General features: G+C 59.6%; 1 protein-coding gene across 5 annotated transcripts in view; it reads left to right on the forward strand.

The window, feature by feature from the left end:
* Positions 1-22,282, forward strand: part of GAK (cyclin G associated kinase) — a 53,153-nt gene extending 30,871 nt beyond the window's left edge. For 3 of the 5 annotated variants that reach the window (XM_057546886.1, XM_057546885.1, XM_057546889.1), the window contains 17 exons: positions 1,482-1,531; positions 2,065-2,213; positions 2,584-2,706; positions 3,416-3,549; positions 6,696-6,890; positions 7,208-7,325; positions 7,624-7,703; positions 11,875-12,068; positions 12,740-12,883; positions 12,975-13,367; positions 13,596-13,766; positions 14,379-14,489; positions 15,455-15,571; positions 20,331-20,555; positions 21,043-21,191; positions 21,779-21,955; positions 22,047-22,282. In XM_057546886.1, coding sequence (XP_057402869.1) covers positions 1,482-1,531; positions 2,065-2,213; positions 2,584-2,706; positions 3,416-3,549; positions 6,696-6,890; positions 7,208-7,325; positions 7,624-7,703; positions 11,875-12,068; positions 12,740-12,883; positions 12,975-13,367; positions 13,596-13,766; positions 14,379-14,489; positions 15,455-15,571; positions 20,331-20,555; positions 21,043-21,191; positions 21,779-21,955; positions 22,047-22,148 — 2,632 coding nt within the window. In that variant the 3' untranslated portion in view covers positions 22,149-22,282. The remainder of the gene's footprint in view (positions 1-1,481; positions 1,532-2,064; positions 2,214-2,583; positions 2,707-3,415; positions 3,550-6,695; positions 6,891-7,207; positions 7,326-7,623; positions 7,704-11,874; positions 12,069-12,739; positions 12,884-12,974; positions 13,368-13,595; positions 13,767-14,378; positions 14,490-15,454; positions 15,572-20,330; positions 20,556-21,042; positions 21,192-21,778; positions 21,956-22,046) is intronic. The other 2 variants (XM_057546888.1, XM_057546887.1) reach the window with 2 other exon arrangements.
* Positions 22,283-23,293: the final 1,011 nt, after the last annotated feature.

Genomic DNA, 23,293 nt, shown 5'->3' on the forward strand with positions numbered 1-23,293 from the left:
CATACCTATCTGGGTGTATTGTTGCCATTATTATTTTGAACAAACTTATCAGATAAATTAACAATAAGAAAAATAAACATCTTTATTTTACTTTCACTTATTTCTTCTTTGATGCTCTTCCTTTCTTTAGTAGATCTGAGTTTCCGACCTTTATCATTTTCCTTCTTTCTAAGGAACTTTTTTTTTTTTTAAACATTTCTAGAAGGCAGATCTACTGGCAACAAACTCCCCCAATTTCTGTCTGAGAAAGTCTTTACTTCTCCTCACTTCTGGAGGATAATTTCTCAGCGTACAGAATCCTGGGCTGCTGGTTTTTCTCTCAATGCTGTAAATATCTTGCTTCACTCTTTGCTTGCATGGTTTCTAAGGAGAGGTCAGATGTAATTCTTATCTCAGTTTCCCTATAGGTAAAGTGTCCCCCTCCCCTCCCACCCCCCCCCCCAGCTCCTTTGGGATTTTTTTCTTTATCTTTGATTTTCTCTAAGTTGAAACCGACATGCCCAGGTGTAGTTTTTCCAGCATTTATCATGCTGGGTGTTCTCTGGGCTTCCTGGATCTGTGGTTTGGTGTCTGACATTGATTTGGGGAAATTCTCAGTTAAAATGTTCCAGTATTTCTTCTGTTCTTCTCTGTCTTTTCCTTCTGGATTCTCCATTATGTTACACCTTCTAACCCCACAGGCCTTAGATGTTTTGTTCTGTTCTTTTCAGCCTTTTCTCTTTGCTTTTGGGTTTTCAGGGACTCTGTTGAGATGTCCTTTCGCTCAGAGGTTCCTTCCTCAGCCGTGTCCAGTCTAATCAGCCCATCAAAGGCAACCTTCATTTCTGCTGCAGGGCTCTGATCTCTGGCGTTTCTTTTTGGTTCTTCCTTAGGATTTCCACCTCTCTGCTCACATTCCCCATATGTCCTGCATGCTATCTACTTTATCATTAGAGCCCTCAGCACGTTGACCACAGTTGTCTTAAGTCCCGGTCTGATAATTCCAACATCCCTGCCACGTCTGGTTCTGATGCGTGTTCTGTCTCTTCAGATTCTGCTTTTTGCCATTCCATGTGCCTTGTAATTTTTTCTCATTAGCCAGACATTTTGTACTGGGTCAGAAAACTCTGTCTTCCATTTTTGTTGTCATCTCTCTCCCAAACCAGCTCCTTATGTCCCACCTTCTGGTAGTAAGAGAATTAAAGACCCTTCCTATCGGGACCCCTGCCTCTCCACCCCTTGCAGTTTATAATTTCTCATCCACCTCTTAGGTAGATGTCAGCTCCACACATGCCCACACATGCGTGCACACAGTCACCCAGGTACACACGTGCACACTGACACGTGCACATACAGTGTCCCCGGGAGCTGCAGCCTGAACGGTGAGGGCCACCCCCACCCACCCCGGCCTCTCAAGGACTTGCTTCAGTTTAAGCTCTTGTGAATTAACCGTAGAAATTTCCTATAATAACCAAGTGCCCTTTTTTTTTTTTTAATTCCAGTTATGCAAAGGGAGATTTGGATATTTCTTACATCACATCCAGAATTGCAGGTACGTCTGCCAGCTTTAACCGTAAGGATGAACTTCTGGTTCTTTCCTGTCTGAGGACGGTGCGTGGGATTCTGGCCTCTTGGGCAGCCACTCACTCACCCGAGATGTAGCCTAGGGTGTCCATCCCTGCCTCCAGTGTGCCTCTAGGCCCTGCGGTGGATAATGCCAGTGTCAACCCAGCTTCTCCCCCTGGTCTGGAACCTTCTGAAACGCTGAGGTCATGAGGGAAATAATGCGAGACCACACGTATTAAAATGTGGGTCTCCAGGCAAAAACCACAATCTAGATGCTTGGGGAGATCCTGTGGTGCTTCAGGCTCTGCGGCAGAAGCTGCGTCTCAGGAGGGTCTTGGGGCACCGTGTGCGGATCCCAGAGGATGTGATGGGTGGTGCGGCAGGGCTTGTAGGCCGCTGCTCTGCCCCTTCTCAGGACTCACCGTACCTTCGGGTCAGCGGCCACGAGGAGCAGGCCCCCGTGCATGCCCGACCGTCCGGCCTGTGGTTGTAGAGGTTGCAGGGGCTCCTCTCTTGCAGTGATGTCATTCCCGGCGGAAGGCGTGGAGTCGGCCATCAAGAACAACATCGAAGACGTGCGGTTGTTTCTGGACTCGAAGCACCCGGGCCGCTATGCTGTCTACAACCTGTCCCCGAGGACGTACCGGGCCTCCAAGTTCCACAACCGGGTGAGCGCGGGCTCTGGCTGATGCTCAGCCTAGTGTGGCCCGCCTGTGACACGGCGTGGAAGGGGCGGGGTCTTATCAGGGGTCCCTGAGGATCGCTGAGCCTGAGGTGCCTCCAGAGGGAACGCGAGGCCACGCAGTTTCCTTGGCAGCTAAACGCTCGGGACGTGGACGCTTTTTACAGTATTTATACTGACCCTGAGCGCAGACAGGGCAGGTGCTACGCTCCTTCTGCCACGTCTGCCAGAGCCTGGCTCCCGAGTCCTGTCGTGCGCCTGGGGGCCGGGGGGCGGCGCGTGGTGTGGGGGTGGTGGGGTGCTTTGGGTGGGGCCCGTGTGTCTGCGCCCCGGCTGGCGAGCTGCCCTCCCTGCAGGTCTCCGAGTGTGGCTGGGCAGCCCGGCGGGCCCCGAGCCTCCGTAGCCTGTACAGCCTCTGCAGGAACATGCACGCCTGGCTGCGCCAGGACCCCGGGAACGTCTGCGTGGTGCACTGTATGGTGAGCACGCTGCCCCGCCCTGGGACACTCAAGGGACAGAGGGGGCATCCAGAGGGTCAGGCGGGGGCGGCCGGGTGTCCCGGGTGACCCCGGCGCCCACCACTCCCGGGAGCAGCAGTTCTGCCCTGGGGTCTGCGGCTGGCGGCCCAGGCCCGGTGCCCCCAGGCGGCTCCTAGCACCTTCTGTGGGTCACAGCCGGGTCCCCGGCAGCAGGGCCTTCTGGCAGAAGACTGCCCTCACTGAGGGTCCCCCCCCACCCCTTTTATGGAAGGTGCGGGCCCCCTCGTGGCAGCACCCACGTACAGAGGCCAGCCTGCCTCCTGGGACCCCGTCTCTGAGCCCATCCTGGGGCTGAGGGTTTGTGGGTATCACACCCAGTGGGGCACCTGCCAGAACCCGCCCTCGAAGGTCAGTACTGCCGTCCTGGTGTGGGTGACCGTCACACCAGGGGTGGCACTGCAGAGGGTTCGTGAGGGTGAGCACGGGCGTGCCGCGCGCGGAGGTCGGCTGGGGACCCTGACACAGAGCGGCACGTGTTTGGCCGCCTTGTGCGTTCTGCTGCGGAGCCCGTGTTCTCTCCGCTCCCTGAATGCTCACCTCATCAGGTGGGCTTTCCTGAGTCCCCTGATGAGCCCCGGCCGCAGGCGCAGGCCCTGACTGTCCTGGGGGAGTGAGTGCCGCCTGAGCCTGCCCCGTGCCTCTGTCCTAGGACGGGAGGGCCGCGTCTGCCGTGGCCGTCTGCTCTTTCCTGTGCTTCTGCCGGCTCTTCAGCACCGCGGAGGCCGCCGTGTACATGTTCAGCATGAAGCGCTGCCCGCCGGGCATCTGGCCGTCCCACAAAAGGTATGGCGTCCGCCGTGGGGCCGGGGTGCGGCGTCACCGTGGCCAGGTCGTAGCTGTGGGCGCTGGGAGACGGCAGGGTTTCACGCGAGTGTGGACCTCGGCGTTGGGTGGAGCGCGGGCCTGCGTGCGCAGTCGGGGCAGCCGCATGTCTGCCCCGTCGGGGCTCCCGAGCAGCGGGGCTGCGCCTCTGCCCGGCGCCTGGGCGCCAGCTTTCCTAGCGCATGAGGTCACTTGCTCGCTGGCGCTGGGGCCGCCCCTGCACACGTGGCCTGGTGGCTCCGTTCGGGAGGGGAAGTGGCGTCTGGGAGCTGTGTGGCAGCACCGCCGTGTGTCCTCCACGTCAGGGTCCGTGAGACGCACAGCTTCTAGGCCGTCTCTGCTGACGACTCACAGGAGATGGTTTCCCGGGGCTGCAGCTGGCCACCGCCCGGCCCCTGCCCGCTGGGGCCACTGCCTGCCCCCAGACCACCTTCCCCACCTCCACCCACCTTGCAGCGAGAGGGGAGCCTCACGCTGAGGCCCGAGGAGTTGCTCACTCCCCTCGGGTACTGGGGGAGCACCTCCTTCCTCTGTGGGGAGGGCCTTAGCGTGAACAACACAGGGCCCAGGAGTGGGGAGAGCCGGGGCCTCCTCGGCCCTGCTGCCTCCCTCCCCTGCCCTGGCAGGGAGATCAGGAAGGCGTCCAGGCCAGTGAGGGGCCGCTGTGGTCACTCCTCCCGCTCGGGGTGGCTGCACTGCCTTGATGGCGGTGTGGGGTGGTTGACCCACTCCTGCTTGTGAGGCCCACCCCATGGCTCGCTGCCCGGGGGCAGGGCGTACTCCGAGACAGCCGGCCCGGCCCGCGGTCGTGTCTTCCTTCCGTGTGGCTCGGGGGGCGGGGGCGGGCCTGTCCATCATGCAGAAGGCGTGGCCGAGCAAGGGCTGCGCCGCCGAGCATGGGTGACAGGCTGCCGACCCTTTCAGCGGGTCACCTTCCCGTAATCTGGGCACGTCCGGGGTTCCCCAACAGCTTGGGGTACCGCTCAGGAGCGCTCAGAGTCGGGGGTCAGAGCCAGGAGGGTATCGTTGTTGCCGGTGTGTGCCTGGCCCCGGGGCCCCCAGCAGACCCCAGGCTGCTTCCTTGGAGACGTGCAGGTGTAGAGAGTGTCATCCCCCACCCGCCCCAACAGCTTAAAAAAGAGCGGCGCCCGCTTCAGATGCATGACTTTTTCAAACCTGTTGGAGAAGAGCCATCCTGGAGCCATCGGCTCACCCCCAATCCAAGGAGGGACAGGCACCCACCCACAGGGCACTCGGCGGGGGGTGGTCTGTGCCCTGCAGGACAGGTCAGAGAGGGAGGCCGCTGCTCAGGGGGCACGAGGTCATCTCCTGGGGACAGACGGACGAAGCAGCCTTCGCTTGGGACCCGGAACCGTGACGGGACGCTTGGAGTCGCTGGTCGCCAGTCTGTGCGTTCAAGACTCTGATGACAGGGGTGGGGGCGGGGAGGAGCAAGGAAGACCCAAACGGAGAGGGCCGCGACCTCGGAGGGGTCTGTAGATGTCATTCACCGAAACACCCGTCAGGCCATCTCAGATGGTCTGACAGACGCACCACTGGGGCCCCCGGGGGAGACGGAGCAGGAAGGGGGAGCACGGAGGAGGCGTTGCTGAGAATTTCCCCAAATTAACGGCAGACGTCGAACCCAGGAAGCTCAGAGGACACCGAGTGGGACTCAGAACAAAATACACACACGGAAAACCCACTTTGGCTTCTGGCGTTCACACTGCCGAGAGCTACGCACAGGAGCTCCGGAAGGTGGGCAGCGGGAGTGGAGGTGCAAACAGTGAAGGTTCTTCTCAAGGGCCGTCATTACGTCAGCAGAGGATGCGAGCGGCGGCCTGGGACGTGCTCGGGTGGCCCAGGAGATCAGGAAGGAGAAGCCGAGGCTGGAGAGGCAGGCAGGTGGCCGGCTGGCCGGGAAGCCGGTTCAGTGTCCCCTGTGTGTCAGGCCCCTCGCCGAGCACACGCTGCCTGCGGGCCTGCACCGTAGCACTGATGGCGGGGGTGGAGGAGGGTTGGGTGCAGGGCACGTGCGACAGGCTCCGCTGCTGAGACACCCGTGTTGTGCCCTCCGTCCCTGCGGGTCAGGCGTCCAGCTCGGCGCCCGCCAGGCTGCCTTCTCAGCTCAGCCTTGACTCAGGGGCATCTCCTTCTCCTTCAGTTTTGAATCTGCTTCCAAGCTCACTCAGGTTGTGGGCTGTGGACGTGGGTCGTGGTGTCCTGGCTTCTTGCTGTCGGCGAGAGGTGCCCGGGTCTCCTGCCACGCGGCCGTCTCCACCACGGCTGTCAGGAGCGGCCAGAGTGCTCTGGCGAGACGGAGTGTTGACTGCTGTCAGTTTGAAGCCAGTCACAGCTCCTGCCGCTCCCCGGGAGACGGGTTAGACCCGTGCAGGAGACGGACGCCCTGCAGCGGTACCACGGAGAGGAGCCATGGAATCCCCGAAGGGAGCCGGAGGAGCCGATTCCAAGTCCACAGAGCAGGACGTGGACAGTCACAGCGTCCCTGGCAGTGACCAGTGGGACAAGCCGGCAGGTCGCTTCAGAGCCACGGAGGGCACCCACGACAGAAACGTGCATGCAGAGCCCTTGGGAAGAAGGGTCATGTTCCGGGCTCTTAAACCACAACGGATGGGGAAGAACAGAAATCATACCAGATATGTTCCCAGGCCATCGTGGAATTAACCCAGAAATCGGTGATAGCAAGGTGGCTTTGGAAAGCCTTAAATATCTCAAAGTGAAACAATCTACCTATGAGTAGCCCGTGAGTCAGAGAGGAAGTCTCAAGGGAAATTTAAAGATATTTTGAACTGAATGAAAATTACAACATAAGGTTCATGAGATGACACTGGAACGTTGCTTTTAGTGAAATTTATAGCATGAGATGCTTACGTGTGATTGAAAAAAGACTGACGACCTGATGGGCTCCAGAGCCACGGAGCACGGGTGCGTCGTGGCACGTGGGCACATATGGAGCACGCGTGTGGTGTGTGGGCTGCACAGAGCAAGTGTGTGACGCGGTGCGTGGGCCGAGCACGGAGCACGCGTGAGACGCCCGTTTCCTGCACAGAACACGCGTGTGACATGGTGTGCCTCCTGCCCTCCAGGTACATCGAGTACATGTGCGACATGGTGGCAGAGGAGCCCATCACACCCCACAGCAAGCCCATCCTGGTGAGGGCCGTGGTCATGACGCCTGTGCCCCTGTTCAGCAAGCAGCGGAGCGGCTGCCGGCCCTTCTGCGAGGTCTACGTGGGGGATGAGCGTATGACCACCACGTCCCAGGAGTACGACAAGCTGAGGTGGGCTCGGGGCTCAGGCCCTTCCTTGCCCCGCGGCCTCATGCTCTGGGGGCCGTCGAGGAGGGAATTGTGCTCTGGGGCTGCGGCTGGGTGGGGGGCATGGAGGCGGGGCCGGTGGGGCCTGTGGGGGAGTTCTCGGGGTCTTCGTGCTGGGTGGCTCCTTGGAAGTCCTCTCCTGGACCATCCTCCCCCCACGCCTGACGTCATTTGGCAGAAAAACCCGCGAGGCAAGAAGAAACTGGCGCTGTGGGTCGCAGTTCATCAGAACGGTGCACCTCGTACCCAAGTTCACTGCTTTTCTTGGTTCTGTTCTCCAGGGATTTTAAAATCGAGGACGGCAAAGCGGTCATTCCCCTGGGCATAACGGTCCAGGGCGACGTGCTTATCATCATCTATCACGCGAGGTCCACCCTGGGAGGAAGGCTGCAGGCTAAGGTGAGCGGGCGCCGGGCGGCCCCGGGCTCGTGGGCGAGCTTGGTTCTCTAAGCGCAGTGAGAGCTCTGTGTCCCCACCTGTGTGGCAGGGGCAGAGGGGACTGCAGCCAGAGCCTGCCCGGCTGTGGCCCTGGGGCCTCCCCACGGGCCCAAGGAGCCACTTGTTGGGGAGGGCGCTGCCCCAGCCTCTGTGTGTCCCCGGCCCTGGAGCCCGGCGTGGGGCTCTCAGCTGGTCACCCGTGAAGGGCCTGGCATCGCGCTCCTGGCCTGAGGACCTTCTGTTCGCTTTCTCCCTGCAGATGGCGTCCATGAAGATGTTCCAGATCCAGTTCCACACAGGGTTTGTGCCTCGGAATGCAGCTACTGTGAAATTTGCAAAGTATGTTGGCGTCACACTGAGGGGGGCGGACGAGAGGGGTCGCGGTGCAAAAGCACCCCCAGCCGTGGCTGGTGTGCAGACAAGTGCAGCATGATTGATACTGGCCGGGGTCCCGGGAGGGCCGTGAGTTCTGACGCCCGGGGTCCCGGGAGCGCTGAGCTCTGACCTCCAGGGTCCCGGGAGTGCTGAGCTCTGACGCCCGGGGTCCCGGGAGGGCCGTGAGCTCTGACGCCCGGGGTCCCGGGAGGGCCGTGAGCTCTGACGCCCGGGGTCCCGGGAGGGCCGTGAGCTCTGACGCCCGGGGTCCCGGGAGGGCCGTGAGCTCTGACCCCCGGGGTCCCGGGTGGGCCGTGAGCTCTGACGCCCGGGGTCCCGGGAGGGCCCTGAGCTCTGACGCCCCGGGTCCCGGGAGGGCTGTGAGCTCTGACGCCCGGGGTCCCGGGAGGGCCGTGAGCTCTGACGCCCGGGGTCCCGGGAGGGCCGTGAGCTCTGACACCCGGGGTCCCGGGAGGGCTCACACAGGGCAGTGCCGTGCCAGGGCTGCCCGTGGTAAGGGCTCAGGGAGAGCCGCCCAGCCGCCCTCACAGCGTCAGCGTCGTGGGCTGTGGGCACGTCTGTGTTTCTGCCCGTTGTTGCTCCTTTAAGAGTCTCCGTGTTCTTGTCTTTTAGTGTGTTTTCCACATTGGCACCTCATGCTTTTTTTTTACGTGCCAACGTGACAAAGACGAGGAATGCCACACTTTAAGGTTTCGGGTATTTTCTCCTTTGGAGGAAGGTAGTCCCAGAGCTTCAGGTGTCCTTGTGTCCTCAGACATTTCTCTTCAGAGACCAGATGACTGAAGACCAAGCGGAAGAGCTGGGCGAGAGGCCCGTAGGTGAACCTGATGCTGGAGCTGGGAGACGGCATTGACGACTGTCTCGTGTGTTCAGGGAAGTGCAAGGGGGAATTCACCACAGAGCTGGAATGTGTAAAAAGGAGGCAGGTGTGACTCTCGGACTGAGAAGCGTCACAGCTAGAACTGAGAATTGAGCCGTGTGCCCGGTAGCAGAGTAGACACAGGAGCAATGGTGAGAGAGAGATGGATACAGAGGGGGTCGCAGGGATGTTGGGGGCTGGGAAACGGTCAGGCGTGCCTTTGTTGGAGTCCAAGGAGAAGAGGACACAACAGAAACAATGTTGGAAAAATCACTGGCCAAAAATTTCCTTACGCTGATGAAAAACATCAAACCATAGAATCAAAAACTCTGAAAACGGCAAACAGGAGTTTATATAAAAGAAGGAAGGGGGCTTCCCTGGTGGCGCAGTGGTTGAGAGTCTGCCTGCCGGTGCAGGGGACACAGGTTCGAGCCCTGGTCTGGGAGGATCCCACATGCCGCAGAGTGGCTGGGCCCGTGAGCCACAACTGCTGAGCCTGCGCGTCTGGAGCCTGTGCTCCGCAACAGGAGAGGCCGCGATAGTGAGAGGCCCGCGCACCGCGATGAAGAGTGGCCCCCACTCGCCGCAACTGGAGAAAGCCCTCACACAGAAACGAAGACCCAACACAGCCAAAAATAAAAATAATAAATAAATAATAAATTAAAAAATTAAAAAAAAAAAAGGAAGGAAACCCCTTCCTCAGCATGTTGCAAATTGCTGAAAACCGAAGACGACCATTTCAGAGCCCCCAGGGGAGGGGCCTTCAAAGTAAGGAGACCGGCAGCTGCCTTTTAACCAAGGGGTGGGAGCCGGAGTCGGGGGCGTCTTCAGGAAGTGCCTGAGGAGAACGTTGCCAACTTGAAATTCTGTCCCCTGTGAAGTCATCCTTCAGAAGCGAAAGCCAATCAAAGACGTTTTCAGGCAGACGAGATGTTTGCAGCGTGTGTGTCAGATGTGGACACATAGAGAAGCACAGAACGAAAAGAGAAAGACACCCATTAAAAGCAGGCAGGAGACTTGACTGGCTGATCCACACGGCCAGCAAGCACCTGAGCCATTCTGCACATCCCTCATCACCAGGGAAGCAGGTTAGAGCCGCGAGGGCAGGGAAACGGGGGGAAGCCCCCGTGGGAGCCACGCGGAGTTAGATGTTTTCCTGTGATGAGAACTTTGAAGATCTCCTGCCTCAGCGCTTCCCACGTGCACGTGGCGTCATTAGCCACGTACCCAGGGCCTTAGGCTTGATGGCTCCAGACTGAGAAGAGGCCCCCGTGGCGTCGGCAGTCGGATGGAGAGTGAGCTGTGATGTCATGTCCGTGACCCTGTTACGTCCGCTCGGGCCTCCCGTGGGGCCCCACCCGGAGGCCCGAGGAGTGGCCGCCTCTGGGGGCGTGGCCCTTCTTGGGGTCTGGAAAGAGGCAGTGTTTTATTCTGAACGGGCTGCTGACACGAGGATAACCTTTCCTGGGGCGCGTGCGTAGGCTTGTGCTTCGCTGTGCGTGTCGTGCCTCCAGAAGTGGACTCGTTGGTTTAACAGGAGAAAGGCAAGGGGTGCCCCGCGGGTGGTTGAAAGAGGACACTTGGCAGAAGAATTGTGGAACTCCTCGGGTGCCTCCTGGGAGTGCGGAGGGGGTGCCGAGCGGGTGTGAGTGGGCAGGGTGACAGTCAGGACGAAAGCCGATGCATTTGTTTCCCGGCCAAGCGTGGCAGGCTCCCCCTCAGGGCCTGCCGAGCGGGGCCTGGCCCTCTGCCCTCTGAGACCCCGGGCCCTTGGGGGCAGCGGGGCTGCGCCTCTGCTCACAGACCTCATTGTTTCCTCACTGGCCTGCTGGGCGGGTGGGCAGACCCCAGCCTGGGGGGGGCTGTCTCTGGGGCTGGGCCAGGCAGGGAGGTGGGGGTGGGTGGCCACCAGCATGATGCCCGGAGTGGCCCCTGAGGCCCTGCTGCCCTGGAGCTGAGCTTGTAGAGGCCGCACGCCTTCTCCCTGCTTTGCTTCTGGGCCTCCGCTCCTCGTGGATGGGCCCCTCCCCGGGCCCTCGCTGGCCACCGGATCCCCTTTGCCAGCAGCTTTCCACCTGCGGCCCCCGTGCCAGCTGTTCCCGCCCGGCTGAGCCGTCGCCTGTGTCGTCGTCGTCTAGTGGGCACCTGGCCTGCTCCGGAAGGAAGCCCGTGGCGGCCTCTGGGCCGGGAGCCTGAGAGGGCCACACGGCAGTGCGGCCACTGTCCCTGCGCCCACATGGGCCCGGCCTCGCCCCTGCAGAGACCCCTCATTCCCCTCCTTGCGCAGAGGCGGCCGTGTCCGTGAGGAGTGGGAAGGATTTGGGGTCGCGCGTGCTCGCTCGTCCCATTTTGTTGAATCCAGGGAAGTAAGAACCAAAATTTGCCGTGGCCTCACCACCACCCCTGACCACTCCTGCGGCCCCTCCTCTGCCTGGAGGCCCTTCTTGGACATTGCGGAGGACGGCAGGGCCCCTCCCTCGACTCCTCAGGCCTTCAGGGCCCCAGCGTTCTTTTTTGTGTTTTTCTTTTTGTTGCTTTACTCTTCTTAGAGGCACAAAGCAGTAAGTAGTGCAAACAGACGTTAGCATAACATAAGAGCGGCTGGGAGCCTGTTGTCTAGCTGAGGAACTAGGGTTTATCGATGCCGTCAGCAGAGGTGATCGAGGTGATCGCAGGGTTCCCTCGAAAGGTGCGGGGCCGCAGGACGAGGGCAGGTCAGTGACATGGCAGCCGCAGTCACCGCCGGGGGGCTGCCCTGTCACCAGTGTCCCGCCCGGGCCCGGGCCCCCCGGCCGCCGCCCCAGGTGGCCTCTCTCCCCGTCCCACCCAGTGGGAACAGGTTGGTGCCTCTCCACCCCTGCAGCCAGATTCCAGAGGCACTGGTTTGTGGGCATCTGCTAATAGTTGGGGGGTTTTGCCAGCATGGCTGGCATCGTTTTTATGGGAACGTGCATTTAAGCTCTGAGGACCTGATTTGAACTCCAGAACCTGAGGAGTGAAGGCTGAGCGCTCCCCTGACAGAGGAGCGGGGGTCCTGCTCTGCGGGTGTGGATGGGCCCCACTGCGCACAGACCCCTGCAGGTCCCTCTGACCATTTGCTCAGTGGCGGCTTGAACGTCCCGAGCATGAAGTGCAGGGGCCGGGTTGCCTGTGGAGCACGCGGCCCTGCCCCGCACTCGTTTCCCAGTGAACATTGGGGTGATACCCGAAGTGCCCATGGTCGTGCCTAACCTGCATCTCGCCTCCCAAATGCAGGTATGACCTGGACGCTTGTGACATTCAGGAGAAATATCCCGATTTATTTCAAGTGAACCTGGAGGTGGAGGTGGAACCCAGAGATAGGCCCGGCCACGAGGCCCCACCCTGGGAGAGTGCGAGCATGCGGGGGCTGAACCCCAAGATCCTGTTTTCCAGCCGGGAGGAGCAGCAAGACATTCTGTCTAAATTTGGTGAGACCCTTGTTTTCTGGGCATGCCTGCAGGTGGCCCAGTGTCTGTTTTTGGATCCCAAGCCACGTGGTCCTGCCGGGGTCGTCATGGGGCGGGGCTGGGACCCCCGGGAGGGTCAGGTTTGAGTCACTCGCTGTTTCGGGGGGGTGCATTTTCTGGACATGTGTCAACTTTGAACATAACCTGGAAGAAGTCGAGGCTTCGATTGGGACCAGGTGGCGGGGCCGCCTCACAGCAGAGTTTGTTCCTGGCCAACCCCCTCCTCCCCCCACCGCCCCGATTCAGCAGGGTTGTGTCGGCTTATTTCATAGCATTCACTGAAAGTAGCATCAGAAGCACGCTGGTGGGTGGGACTTGGGACTTCCTTTGCCACATAACAATTTTCTTCATGTTCTTGGTTTGCATTTTTTTCTGTTTTCTTATGTGAGGACAGCTAAGTGTCCCTGAATAGTGTGTGTGCACGTGTGTGCGTGCATGTATGCTTTCCGGTGTACGCGTGTGCCCACGTGTCCCGGGGCAGCGTCTGGGCGACGCTGGGATCCATTCACTGATGGTTGGTTGTCGTGTGGGTTTCTGGCGGTGGTGAGCCCTTCCTGGCTCTGGGCCTGGGCCCCGGAGCCCCACACCGGCTGCTGCCCTGGGCCGGGTGGCCTGACATCCCCCTCCTGCAGGAAAACCAGAGCTCCCCAGGCAGCCGGGCTCCTCTGCGCAGTATGACGCCGAGGCCGGGCCTGCGGACGCCGAGCCCCCGGAGTTGGACTCCCCGCACGGCAACGAGAACGCCGACCGCTTTCTGCACACGCTGGACTGGCGGGGTGGGTAGGCGGGCCTGGCACTGCCCCCGGGCCTCCGCGTGCCGATCCCTCGCACTGAGCCGCAGCCGCCCCACCCTTGTTTTCTTTTCAGAGGACGGGGACTGCACGACAGACCCAGAGGGTCACCTTGCCGAGGAGGGTCCGTCTGCCGCGGCCGAGGACGGACGTGTGAGCGAGCCGTCTGACGAGGAAGCCCCGACGCTCTCGGCTGAGAGCGGGGACGTGGCCGACGAGGACACGCCGGGCCCGGACCTGCCACAGGAGGACGGTGTGGACCTCCTGGGGCTGCACTCCGAGGCAGGGCCGGCGCCCCCCACGCAGGCCCGCGGGGGCCCCCCCAGCAACGCGGACCTGCTCAGCCGCCTCCTGGGGGCCCCGGCGGCTGCTCCAGAGGGTGCCGCAGGCGGTCTGCTCGGTGGGGACGCGGCCCTGCTCTTCACCAGCCCAGCCTCTGCCCCGAGCGCACGGACCACGGTCCCGGCCGGTAGGTGCCGCCGGCAGGAGTGGGCCCAGAGGTCACGGCAGTCTGCCGCTCAGGGAGACCACAAGCCCCCAGAGGACCTCCTGAGACAGGCGGGGGTCAGCGCCTTGCCCCTCCCTCTCGGGGCCATGGGGTCGTGGGAGGGCCGTCCCGGAGCCGATCCTCTGGGCTGAGGGCGTGCGCTGTGGTGCCTGCACTCACGTCCGCCTGCTTCCTGGTGTCCTGCCACAGCGGACCCGTTTGACCCTCTCCTGCCATCTGACCCGGACACCCAGCCCCACTCCCAGCCCGACCTCTTTGGCGAATTTCTTAATTCGGACTCTCCAGCCACCCTGCCTGCATCCTTCCCTGCCACCCACAGCGCTCCACCCCTGGCCCGCGGCACCGACTTCCTGCATCTGGGTAAGTGCGGTCTCCACACTGGGGATGGGACCACAGGGCCGGGGGAGATGGGCAGTGCGATCCTCCCTCCCCCAGAAAGGGGACGCAGCCAGTGTCCACTCTGTATGCCCTGCTGGGTTTCAGGGGAGGTGGGAAGGCAGGCTCTGGGGCACCGGCGTGTGGCCAGCCATGGCGGGAGGAGACCTCTCTGACGACCCTTTCAGATGAGGGACTGCGGGCGCTAGTCTCAGCATCGCCCTGTGGGCTTCTCCTCTTGCTGACCCCCTGCATCCACTTGGTCAGTGCGGTGACCGTGTGATGTGTCCTCCGCCCGTGCGGAGGGAGGCCGGTTGGAGGCCCCAGAGGTGCGTGAGCACAGCCCTGCCTGGGTCCTCGCTAGGCCAGGAGCGCCGCAGGGGCTGCTGCCCAGCACCTCGGCCCCCCGCCTCCCGCACAGGCGGCCGTCAGGTGTGCCTCCTGCCCACACGTGGAGGGCGGTACGGAGGGCACCCCCGAGGCTGCCGCAGATGGGGCTTGCGGCCAGCCTGTCCCCTAGGGCCCCCAGGAGGCCATGTGAAGGCCATGTGCCCGCCCCCACCGGGGACACAGCTGATAGCGCTGCTGTCTTCCCAGCTGACCTGCCAGCGGAGCCCAGCAAGATGACAGCCTCTACCAGCCACCCGGACCTGCTGGGAGGATGGGACGCCTGGGCTGAGGCCCCGGCCCCTGCACCAGCTGCAGAAGGTACAGCACGTGGCGTAACTGTGACCCCGGCCCCCAGAAGAGGAGGAGGCAGGAGCAGCGCCCCAGGGGCACTCTGTCCGGGCCTCCTGCCACTGTCCCGAGTCCCTTCGCGCGGCTCCTGTGGGCGCTCATTCGGCTTGTTCTGAACTTTTCACCCAGAATGTTCCTTAGCGCTTCCTTGTGCCCTGCAGGGCCCTTGAGAGGCTGCAGTCTATCCTGGTCTGTCCCCTGTCTGTGGGGACAAGAGTGCTTCTGGCGTCTCACTTTTGTCATGTCTGTCCTTCTTTCCATACGTCGGGATTCTGTCCCGTGGGGAAGTTTCTGGTAGTGGTTTGCTTTCAAAGGCAGTGGTGTTTGTGACGCCTGTGACATGCTTCTCTCTTAAGTCCTGTTTGTTAATTTATGGGCTGTAACTGTAAACATACTACTCTGCCAGTTTGATAGGCTGTCAGTTCTTTCAATTTGCTTTTCTTCATTATGCGTGAGGTTGTTTATTATTTTGTATGTTTTTGGTTATATTTCTTTTGAGAACTGTTTCACATTTTCTAATCATTTTTTTGCACGGGAAATTCACCTTTTTTGTATTAACTCGTAAGAGCTCTTTATATATGAGTTGCCATCGTTTGTAATGACCTTACAGTTGACTCTTGAATGACACGGGAATTAGGAGCAGGACAGTGATTTACTTAGACGTTTCAGTACCTCGTACTTAGAATGAATGGATGTCGTAAAGTGCACTCACACTTTAGGTGGATTCCGGGAGGTGGTAGGACAAACCCAGGACAGTTTATACGAGCTGTCAGGTGACCTCCCACACGGAGCCGTGTGGGCAGCTCGGGCTGCGAGTGTGGCCACGTCCCAGGTGCAGTGACCACGCTGAGCAAGGCCTTCAGGAGCGTGAGATGGGAGGGCAGAGGCCACATCTACTCCAGTGTGCTGGGTCTAATGCCCCTGCCCTCCTCCAGGCCCCTTCGTCTCTCCTGGAGGCCAGCCGGCCCCTCCTGGCCCCCCAGCCAGCCAGACCAAGTCTCAGAGCCAGGACCCATTTGCGGACCTCGGCGACCTCAGTTCCGGCCTCCAAGGTAACCTGAGGGCCGTGTCGGGCACGTGGAAAGCACCAGGCCTCTCTCTGGGGTGTTGTGTCCGCCTACCCGAGGTGGGGCCTCACCCTGTCCACCAAGGCCCAGGGCACAGCGACACCAGGAAAGGCCCAATCTGCTTCATCCCAGGAGCTTGTTACCAAGATAACACCAGGAATTGCCAAAACTGGTGCTGGGGTCTAGCCCTCCGTGGGCATAGCGGTGTTTGGGGGGCCATCTGGGAGCAGTCTCAGCACAGGAGCGTGGAGAGTGCCTGCCCCGCTCCCCAGGGAGCAGAATTCACTGCCAGTAACTTTTCTGAGAAAACTTTTAGGGACGTTAATTGTTTGGAGGCCAGGAGTGCCTCTCGTCCCTTGGCAGTCGGGAGGCATGTGGAATTTTAGGTGAAAATAACATCTCCCCAGACGCTTCCTGGCATTTCAGGTTTCGGTATCTCCCTGAGAGCATTCCTGGAAGTTTGGGTTTGTCCTGGGCTTTCTGCCTCTACCTTGGGCTGTCTGAGCACAGTGTGGGGTCACTCGGAGCCTCTCGGGGGCTGCCTGTGGTGAAAAGGACTTCTCGGGATCCGGGGCGCCCGTTCTCAGGATGGAGCCCAGCCCTCAGCTCTGCACTGTGACCCCAGACCTCCGTCACACCCCCTCAGAAAACAGAGTCCTGCATGAAGCTGATGGAGCCGAAAGGAGAAACAAACTCACATCCTAGTTGGAGACCTCAGCATCCCTTCTGTCAACAAAGATAGAGCCACCAGACAGAAAGTCAGCAAAGCTGTGGGATATTTACAGGACACTGTGCCCGACAGCAGCAGGACACACATCCTCCTGCACCCAAGCAACCACCAAGAAAGGCCATGTATTGGGCCATAAACTGTCGTCAACAAACTTAAAAGAACTGAAATCATACAGACCGTATCATTCCGTGATCAAATGGAATCAAACTAGAAATTGGTAACAGCGAGATAACTGAAAAATCTTCAAACTCTTGGAAATTGACACACTTTTTTTTTTTTTAACTTATTTTTGGCTGCATTAGGTCTTCATGGCTGCACATGGGCTTTTCTCTGGTTGCAGCGAGCGGACTTCTTATTGTGGTGGCTTCTCTTGTTGTGGAGCACAGGCTCTAGGCACACAGGCTTCAGTAGTTGTGGCACGCAGGCTCAGTAGTTGTGGCTCGTGGGCTCTAGAGCACAGGCTCAGTAGTTGTGGCACATGGGCTTAGTTGCTCCGTGGCATGTGGGATCTTCCTGGACCAGGGCTTGAACCCGTGTCCCCTGCATTGGCAGGCAGATTCTTAACCACTGCGCCACCAGGGAAGTCCTGAATGACACAGTTTTAAATAACACGGGTTATTTAGGAAGTCTCAAGGAAAATAAAACAGCGTGTCAAAGAGAATGAAAATGAAGACACGACATATCTAAACTTGGGTTATGCAGCTAAAGCAGTGCCAAGAGGGAAACACATAGCATTAAGCGTGTAGTTTGGAAAAGAGGAAACGTCTCGTCAGTATTGTGAGTTATCACCTGAAGAGGTTTGAAAAGAAAAGCAAAATAAGCTCAAAGCAAATGGAAGGAAATGATAAAGAGCCCAAATCAATGAAATAGAAAATGAGAACTAGAGAAAATGGGTTGATCAAAAAGTTAGTTCTCTGAGAAGATCAGTAAAGTTGACAAATCTCTGCTAAGATGGATTAAAAAAGAGAGGTTAACCCAAGATGTCCACAGACCCCAAAGGCTCTGAAGGGAAATGGACTTAAGGCTTCAGCACCAGTCCTGGGACTGAGGTGAGGTGGACAAGTTCTTCAGATGTGCCCCGTGTGAGGTAGAGCGTTTGAGTGGGTCTGTAATCATAGAGAAAATGAATTCATAGTTAGAAACCTCCCATAAAGGAAATCTCCAGTCCCATCTGGGTTCACTGGAGAATTGTACCAAATGTTTAAAGAATTCATACCAATTCCACACAGTCTTTTCCAAGAAATAGGAAGAGGAGGAAATATTTTCCAGTTGATTTTATGAATCTGGTGTTACTCTGATACCAAAACCAGATGGAGACGATACAAAAGGAAACTACAGACCACAGGGCGGCATCCCTCATGAACACAGACACAAAAATCAAAGCCAGTCGTCAGCACAAAAAGCTCATCAGTGTATAAAAAGAATCACACAGGGGACTCCCCTGGCAGTCCAGTGGTTAAGACTTTGCCTTCCAATGCAGGGGGTGAGGGTTCGATCCCTGATCGGGGAGCTAAGATCCCACAGGCCTCGTGTCCAAAGAAGCAATATTGTAACATATTCAATGGAGACTTCAAAAATGGTTCACATCAAAAAAAAAATCATTAAAAAAAAAACCAATCACACACACCACAACCAAGTAGGGTTTATTCCAGGAAGCAAGGCTGGTTCAACATCTCCAAACCTATGAACAGAATGCAACATGTTGGGACTTCCCTGGTGGCCCAGTGGTTAAGAATCTGCCATCCAATGCAGGGGACGTGGGTTTAATCCCTGGTCGGGCAACTAAGATCCCACGTGCCGCGGGGCAACTAAGCCCGCTCACCACAACTGCTGAGCCCGCACGTGCTCTGGAGCCCACGCGCCACAACTAGAAAGCCCACACGCCACAACTAGAGAGCCCACATGCTCTGGAGCCCAAGCACCACAACTAGAGAAGATTCCGTGTGCTGCAACTAAGACCCGACGCAGTCAAAATAAATAAATAATTTTTTAAAAAATTATATATATATACATATATATATATACGTATACACAATGTTAACTGGCCTAGGAAGGGAAGTCACGTGATCACATCGATGGTGCAGAAGAGGCATTCCCCGGAGTTCAACACCTACTTGTGATAAACACTCAACAAACCAGTAACGTGAAGCCCGTGGACTTGATAGGGAGCATCTGCAGAGTCCTGCCGCCAGGCTTGCGCTGGATTTCAGAAGACCACACACTCCCCCGGGTCGGCCCAGGTGCTGCAGGCAGGCAAGAAAGGGACAGAAGGGACACAGGCAGTGTTGTCATGTGCAGACGACGTGCTGTCTGTGTGGGAAATCTCAGGGGTTCTATGAAAGCATTTCAGGTCCCAGAGTGAGTTCAGGAGGGTCTCAGGACACAGGATCAACAAACAGACGCCAAGGGTATTTCTGTTCACTAGCAACACGCACAAGGAACCCAAAATTTAGAACAGCACCGTTTACAATCCCTGCAAAAGAAGAAAAAAAGAAATATATAACATATTACTCTTACAAAGCACGTACAGGACTCCTGAAGCTACAAAACCAAACGGGGAAAGAAGTCAGGGAAGACCTCAGTAAACAGACGCGCTCACAGCCCGGCGACCCACATCGGGAAGGTTCTCTTGCAGCGGTCAATGGGATCAGCACAGTCCTCACCAGAAGTGCCAGTGAGGGTTCCTGCAGACACAGACGAGCTCATTGTAGACTTCATTTGGAGAGTCACGCGAAGTGGGATGGTTAAGACTCAGCCCACGAGGCCTCCGGCCTCCTCCGTGCCTGCGTGCTGTGGGCAGGACAGACACGTAGATCACCGACCTGGAAGTAGCCCCACACCAGTAAGACCAACTGACTTTTGCCAGAGGTGCAAAACCATTCATGACGGTGCTGGGGCAGCAAGAAAGTGGCCTCACCCTGAACTTCACACCTTAAACAGCAGGTAGATGACCATTACTCAGAATTGGCCATAGATTTATAAAGCCTTTAGAAGAAAAGAGAAAATGGTGGGGACGTAGCCTTTAGTGTCACCTGGACCATGATCCGTCAGCAGAAAATGGATAAATTGGACTTGAGCAAAAAGAAATCTTTTGCCCTGCTAAAGACTCTCAACAGAATGAAAAGCTACAGGGTGGGAAAAATATCTTTGAACCACGTATCTGACAACTATCTAGGATATGTAAGAACAGTAAAAACAGAGCAAAACACATCCAACTTGAAAACGGGTGAGCGGTGAAGAGAACGGCAGCCTGGGGAGAGGTCTAGTGTCACTGGCGGCCCTGGAGGCGCGGGGGGCCTCGATGGGGTGCAGCGCCGGGCGCAGAGCTGGCGGGCGTGCAGGACGGCTACTCGAGGCGGGCGTCGGTCCTCACAGAACTGAACCCACAACCGCCGTCTATCCCAGAGGCGCGCGTGGGCGGAGCAGGGAGTGTCCGCGGCAGCGCTCAGGGCTGCCCTGTGGGTAATCGCCACAGACTGGAACCCACCGGCGTCCTTCTGTGGCGTGTCCGCCTGCCAGGCTGCTGGCGACAAGCGGGCAGGTGGGCGGGTCCTGAGTGAGAAGAGCCCATCGCAAAGGCCGCCTGCCCTGTGATTCCACGTCTAGAATGTTCTTGAGGTGAAGGTCACAGGACAGAGAACGGGGGCATCTTGACCCAATGCTTGTGTGGATCTGTGCGCATGTGAAGTGGCCCAGAACCAGGCACACGTGACACGCCATGTGCCTGCGTTCACGGAGCAGCCGCCTGCATGGCGCTGGTCGGGGGCCCTGTGGGCTCCGGGTGCTGGTTTTGAGCTTCCTGGACTCAGCCCTGCATTTGAGCGAGTGCGGAGGGGAGCCCGCCCGGCCCAGCCCCTGCAGACGGGCCAGCTGTGGGCTACCTAGAGGCCGCCCGTCCTGGCGGCTGACCTGAAACATTCATTTCGCGAGGGTGTGTCCTCTGCCCGCGAGGGCTGAGTACCCGCTGGGGCAGCGTACCGTCAGTGACACTCCCCACGTGAACTGTCTCCCCAGGCTCGCCCGCTGCACCTGCTCCTGGGGGCTTCGGTCCCAAAACAGTCCCCCCTCCCAAGGCCAGCGGCTCCTGGCAGATGAGTCGGCCCCCAGCCCAGGGCACCCCATGGCCCCCCCAGGCCAAGCCAACCCCCAGAGCCAGTGTACAGCCACGGCCAAACTACACCTCCAGCTTCAGTGTGATCGGCAGCCGGGAGGAGAGGGGGGTCCGTGCCCCCGGCTTCGGTGAGTTCTTCCTCTCCCGCCGCCTGTGTGGTTTCTCGAGCTGGCCGTGAAGCGGTTGCGGTGAAATCCCGTTTTGCCTCGTGCAGTTCAGAGCCCAGTCCCGGGAAAGGGTGTTTAAGGAGACCCAGCGGGAGCCCGTTTGGATGGAAGTTAATGATTTCAGACGCATGTCTGTGGGTGACCCTCTTGCCCCCAGTGGGCCAGGCCACGCTGTCCGGGAACCTTCTCGGCCTCTGCTGGCCGGGCAGCTGGGTGGTCAGCCCAGGCCTGGCTGCCTCGCTTGTCACGGGGGTGGTGGTCCCGATGCCTGCCGTGACCCCGCCCGCACTCGTGCGCTCCTGCCTCGGGCAGCTCTTTTGGACGTTTCCCATCTTCTCGGCTGTCCTGCTGTCCCCGAGGGTGCTCGAGCTGGCCATGCGGCAGAGGCAGCAGGCAGGCGGTCGGGCGGGCACTTAGCGCGGCCCCTGAAGCCTCTGCTCTCCTCCAGGTCCAAAGCCAAGGGTGTCGGAGAACGATTTCGAAGACCTGTTGTCCAACCAGGGCTTCTCCTCCCGGGCCGACAGGAAGGGGCCGAGGACGATCGCCGAGATGAGGAGGCAGGACCAGGCGCGGGACTCAGACCCGCTCAAGCTGAAGGTGCAGGGCGCTCGGGCCGGGGCAGGGTGGGGGGCACCCTGGGCAGGAGCGTGGGGAGAGGGACACAGCCGACGCGGCCCCGACTCTCACACACGAGGACCTCTGTCCGACACGCTTGCAGGGACAGTGGTTTCCGTCTACACTTATTTGCTCTTAAAGTTTTGGGGTGAAAGATCCACTGTCCCCACGTAGCTGGGACGTGTGGCTTCACGCTTGTTAAGCTCCTTGCTCCTCTGGAGACCAGCCAGGTGTGACCCCGGTCGGGGGGCGTGGGCTGCAGAGACCCCGTGGGTGACAAGGACCCCAGGATGGACAGGGCAAGGCTGTGACGGCGGGTCATCTGTGAATGTCCCACTGAGGAAAGGGTCCCTGGGTTCCATGCACCGTCTAGTCTGTGTCCCGTCTGGCCAGACCTAGGGAATGGAATTGGCCATGCCTGGGTGGGGTCAGTGCAGAACCTGGGGCGGGGGTCCACGCCGGGGCCGCACATCTCACAGTCAGATCCCTGCTCGGTGGGGCGACCGCCGGCCACTCGGTGGGTAGAGGCCGGGGCCTGGCGCGCCCTCAGCAGCGTGGCGTCTCCTCAGCTCCTGGACTGGACGGAGGGCAAGGAGAGGAACATCCGCGCTCTGCTGTCGACGCTGCACACGGCGCTGTGGGACGACGAGCGCCGCTGGACGCCCGTGGGCATGGCCGACCTGGTGACGCCGGCGCAGGTGAAGAAGCACTACCGCCGCGCCGTGCTGGTGGTCCACCCGGACAAGGTGGGCACGGGCTGCGGGCTCCGCGCCAGGGCTGGGGCGGGATCCTGGGAGCGGGCCGGGCCCTCACCACCGCCGTCCTGCCTGCCCGCAGGCCCGGGGGCAGCCCTACGAGCAGTACGCCCGGATGATCTTCATGGAGCTCAACGACGCCTGGGCCGAGTTCGAGAGCCAGGGCTCCCGGCCGCTCTTCTGAGCCCACGGGTCGTGGCTGCACGTGCGGCTCATGGAGCTGGAAGCTGCTGGCTGGCCTGGAGGGCTGCGCGGGGGCCGGGGTGGCATGGGCTGGCGCGGCCGCAGCTGGCATCACGTCGCGCCCGCCATGCTCAGCGGATCCAGAGCCAGCGCCACTCCCTTCGCAGGAAGAGAAAGCATTCCAAAGCCTCCGAGTTCTTTCTTTTTCTCTTCTGGTCCTGAAGGAAAGGTGACGATTTGCACTCCTCCCACACGTGTCACAGTCTGTGATTTGTTTTATCCGTGGCGTGTCCACTGGGTAGATCGCGCTGCTCAGCTGTCCTCCAGAATCTGTTCGTGAATGTTCACGTCTCCCCTCATAATCAGCCTGGTGACCACTTGTACATAATTAAACTATTTTCTGACGACCCTCGTCTCCGGGGCTGCACACCACCTCCCTGCACTTTTGCTGTCACCTGGTTGACCTTGGCTCTGACCGTGAAGATGAATCGCAGGGACCCCCGCCCGGCAAGCTGTGCTCCTCACCGCTGCTGGCCTGAGCCCCTGCGGGCCCCCGGTCTGGCCTCGGCCAGCAGCCCAGGCTGGGTGGTCGGGCGTGACAGGAAGGCAGGAAGGCCGGGAGGTGTGGGGACTGATGAGACGAGCTGCGGCTTGGGTCTGGGGGCTGGCCCTCGTCGGGTGCTGGGCATGCCCTGCGGTCACTGCAGCGTGGCAGAGGCACATGGTCTTGGTGCAGGTGCACAGAAGCTGGCCCTCCCCCTGGGTCCCCCGGGTCCCTCCTCCTCACAGCGGGAGGGTGTGGGGGGCTTTGGATTCTCTCGTTCCGGGAATTCAAAGCAAAAGCAATGGCCTTGAGTCACGGCCTGTTAGAGAATCCCCAGCTGCCCCGTGCTCCGGGGGACAACTCGTCAGGACAAACGACAGCAGTTACATGACTCAAGGTTTTGGTCGGAAGTGACGTTCCCAGCCTCCTGCGGGTCTGTCCACCGTCCGCAGGGCTCGTCCTACTCCTGGCTGCCTGGCACTGCCGGCCGGGCCCTGGAGACGGGGCGGACGGCCCTCGACCCTCATCCCCGTGGTGACAGCAGACTTGGCCAGGCCCTGCCAAAGCTGCCCCTCAGCCCAGTCAGCACTGTGGGCTGGTCT

Source organism: Balaenoptera acutorostrata, chromosome 5, assembly GCF_949987535.1.
Source record: "Balaenoptera acutorostrata chromosome 5, mBalAcu1.1, whole genome shotgun sequence".
Lineage (NCBI taxonomy): Eukaryota > Metazoa > Chordata > Mammalia > Artiodactyla > Balaenopteridae > Balaenoptera > Balaenoptera acutorostrata.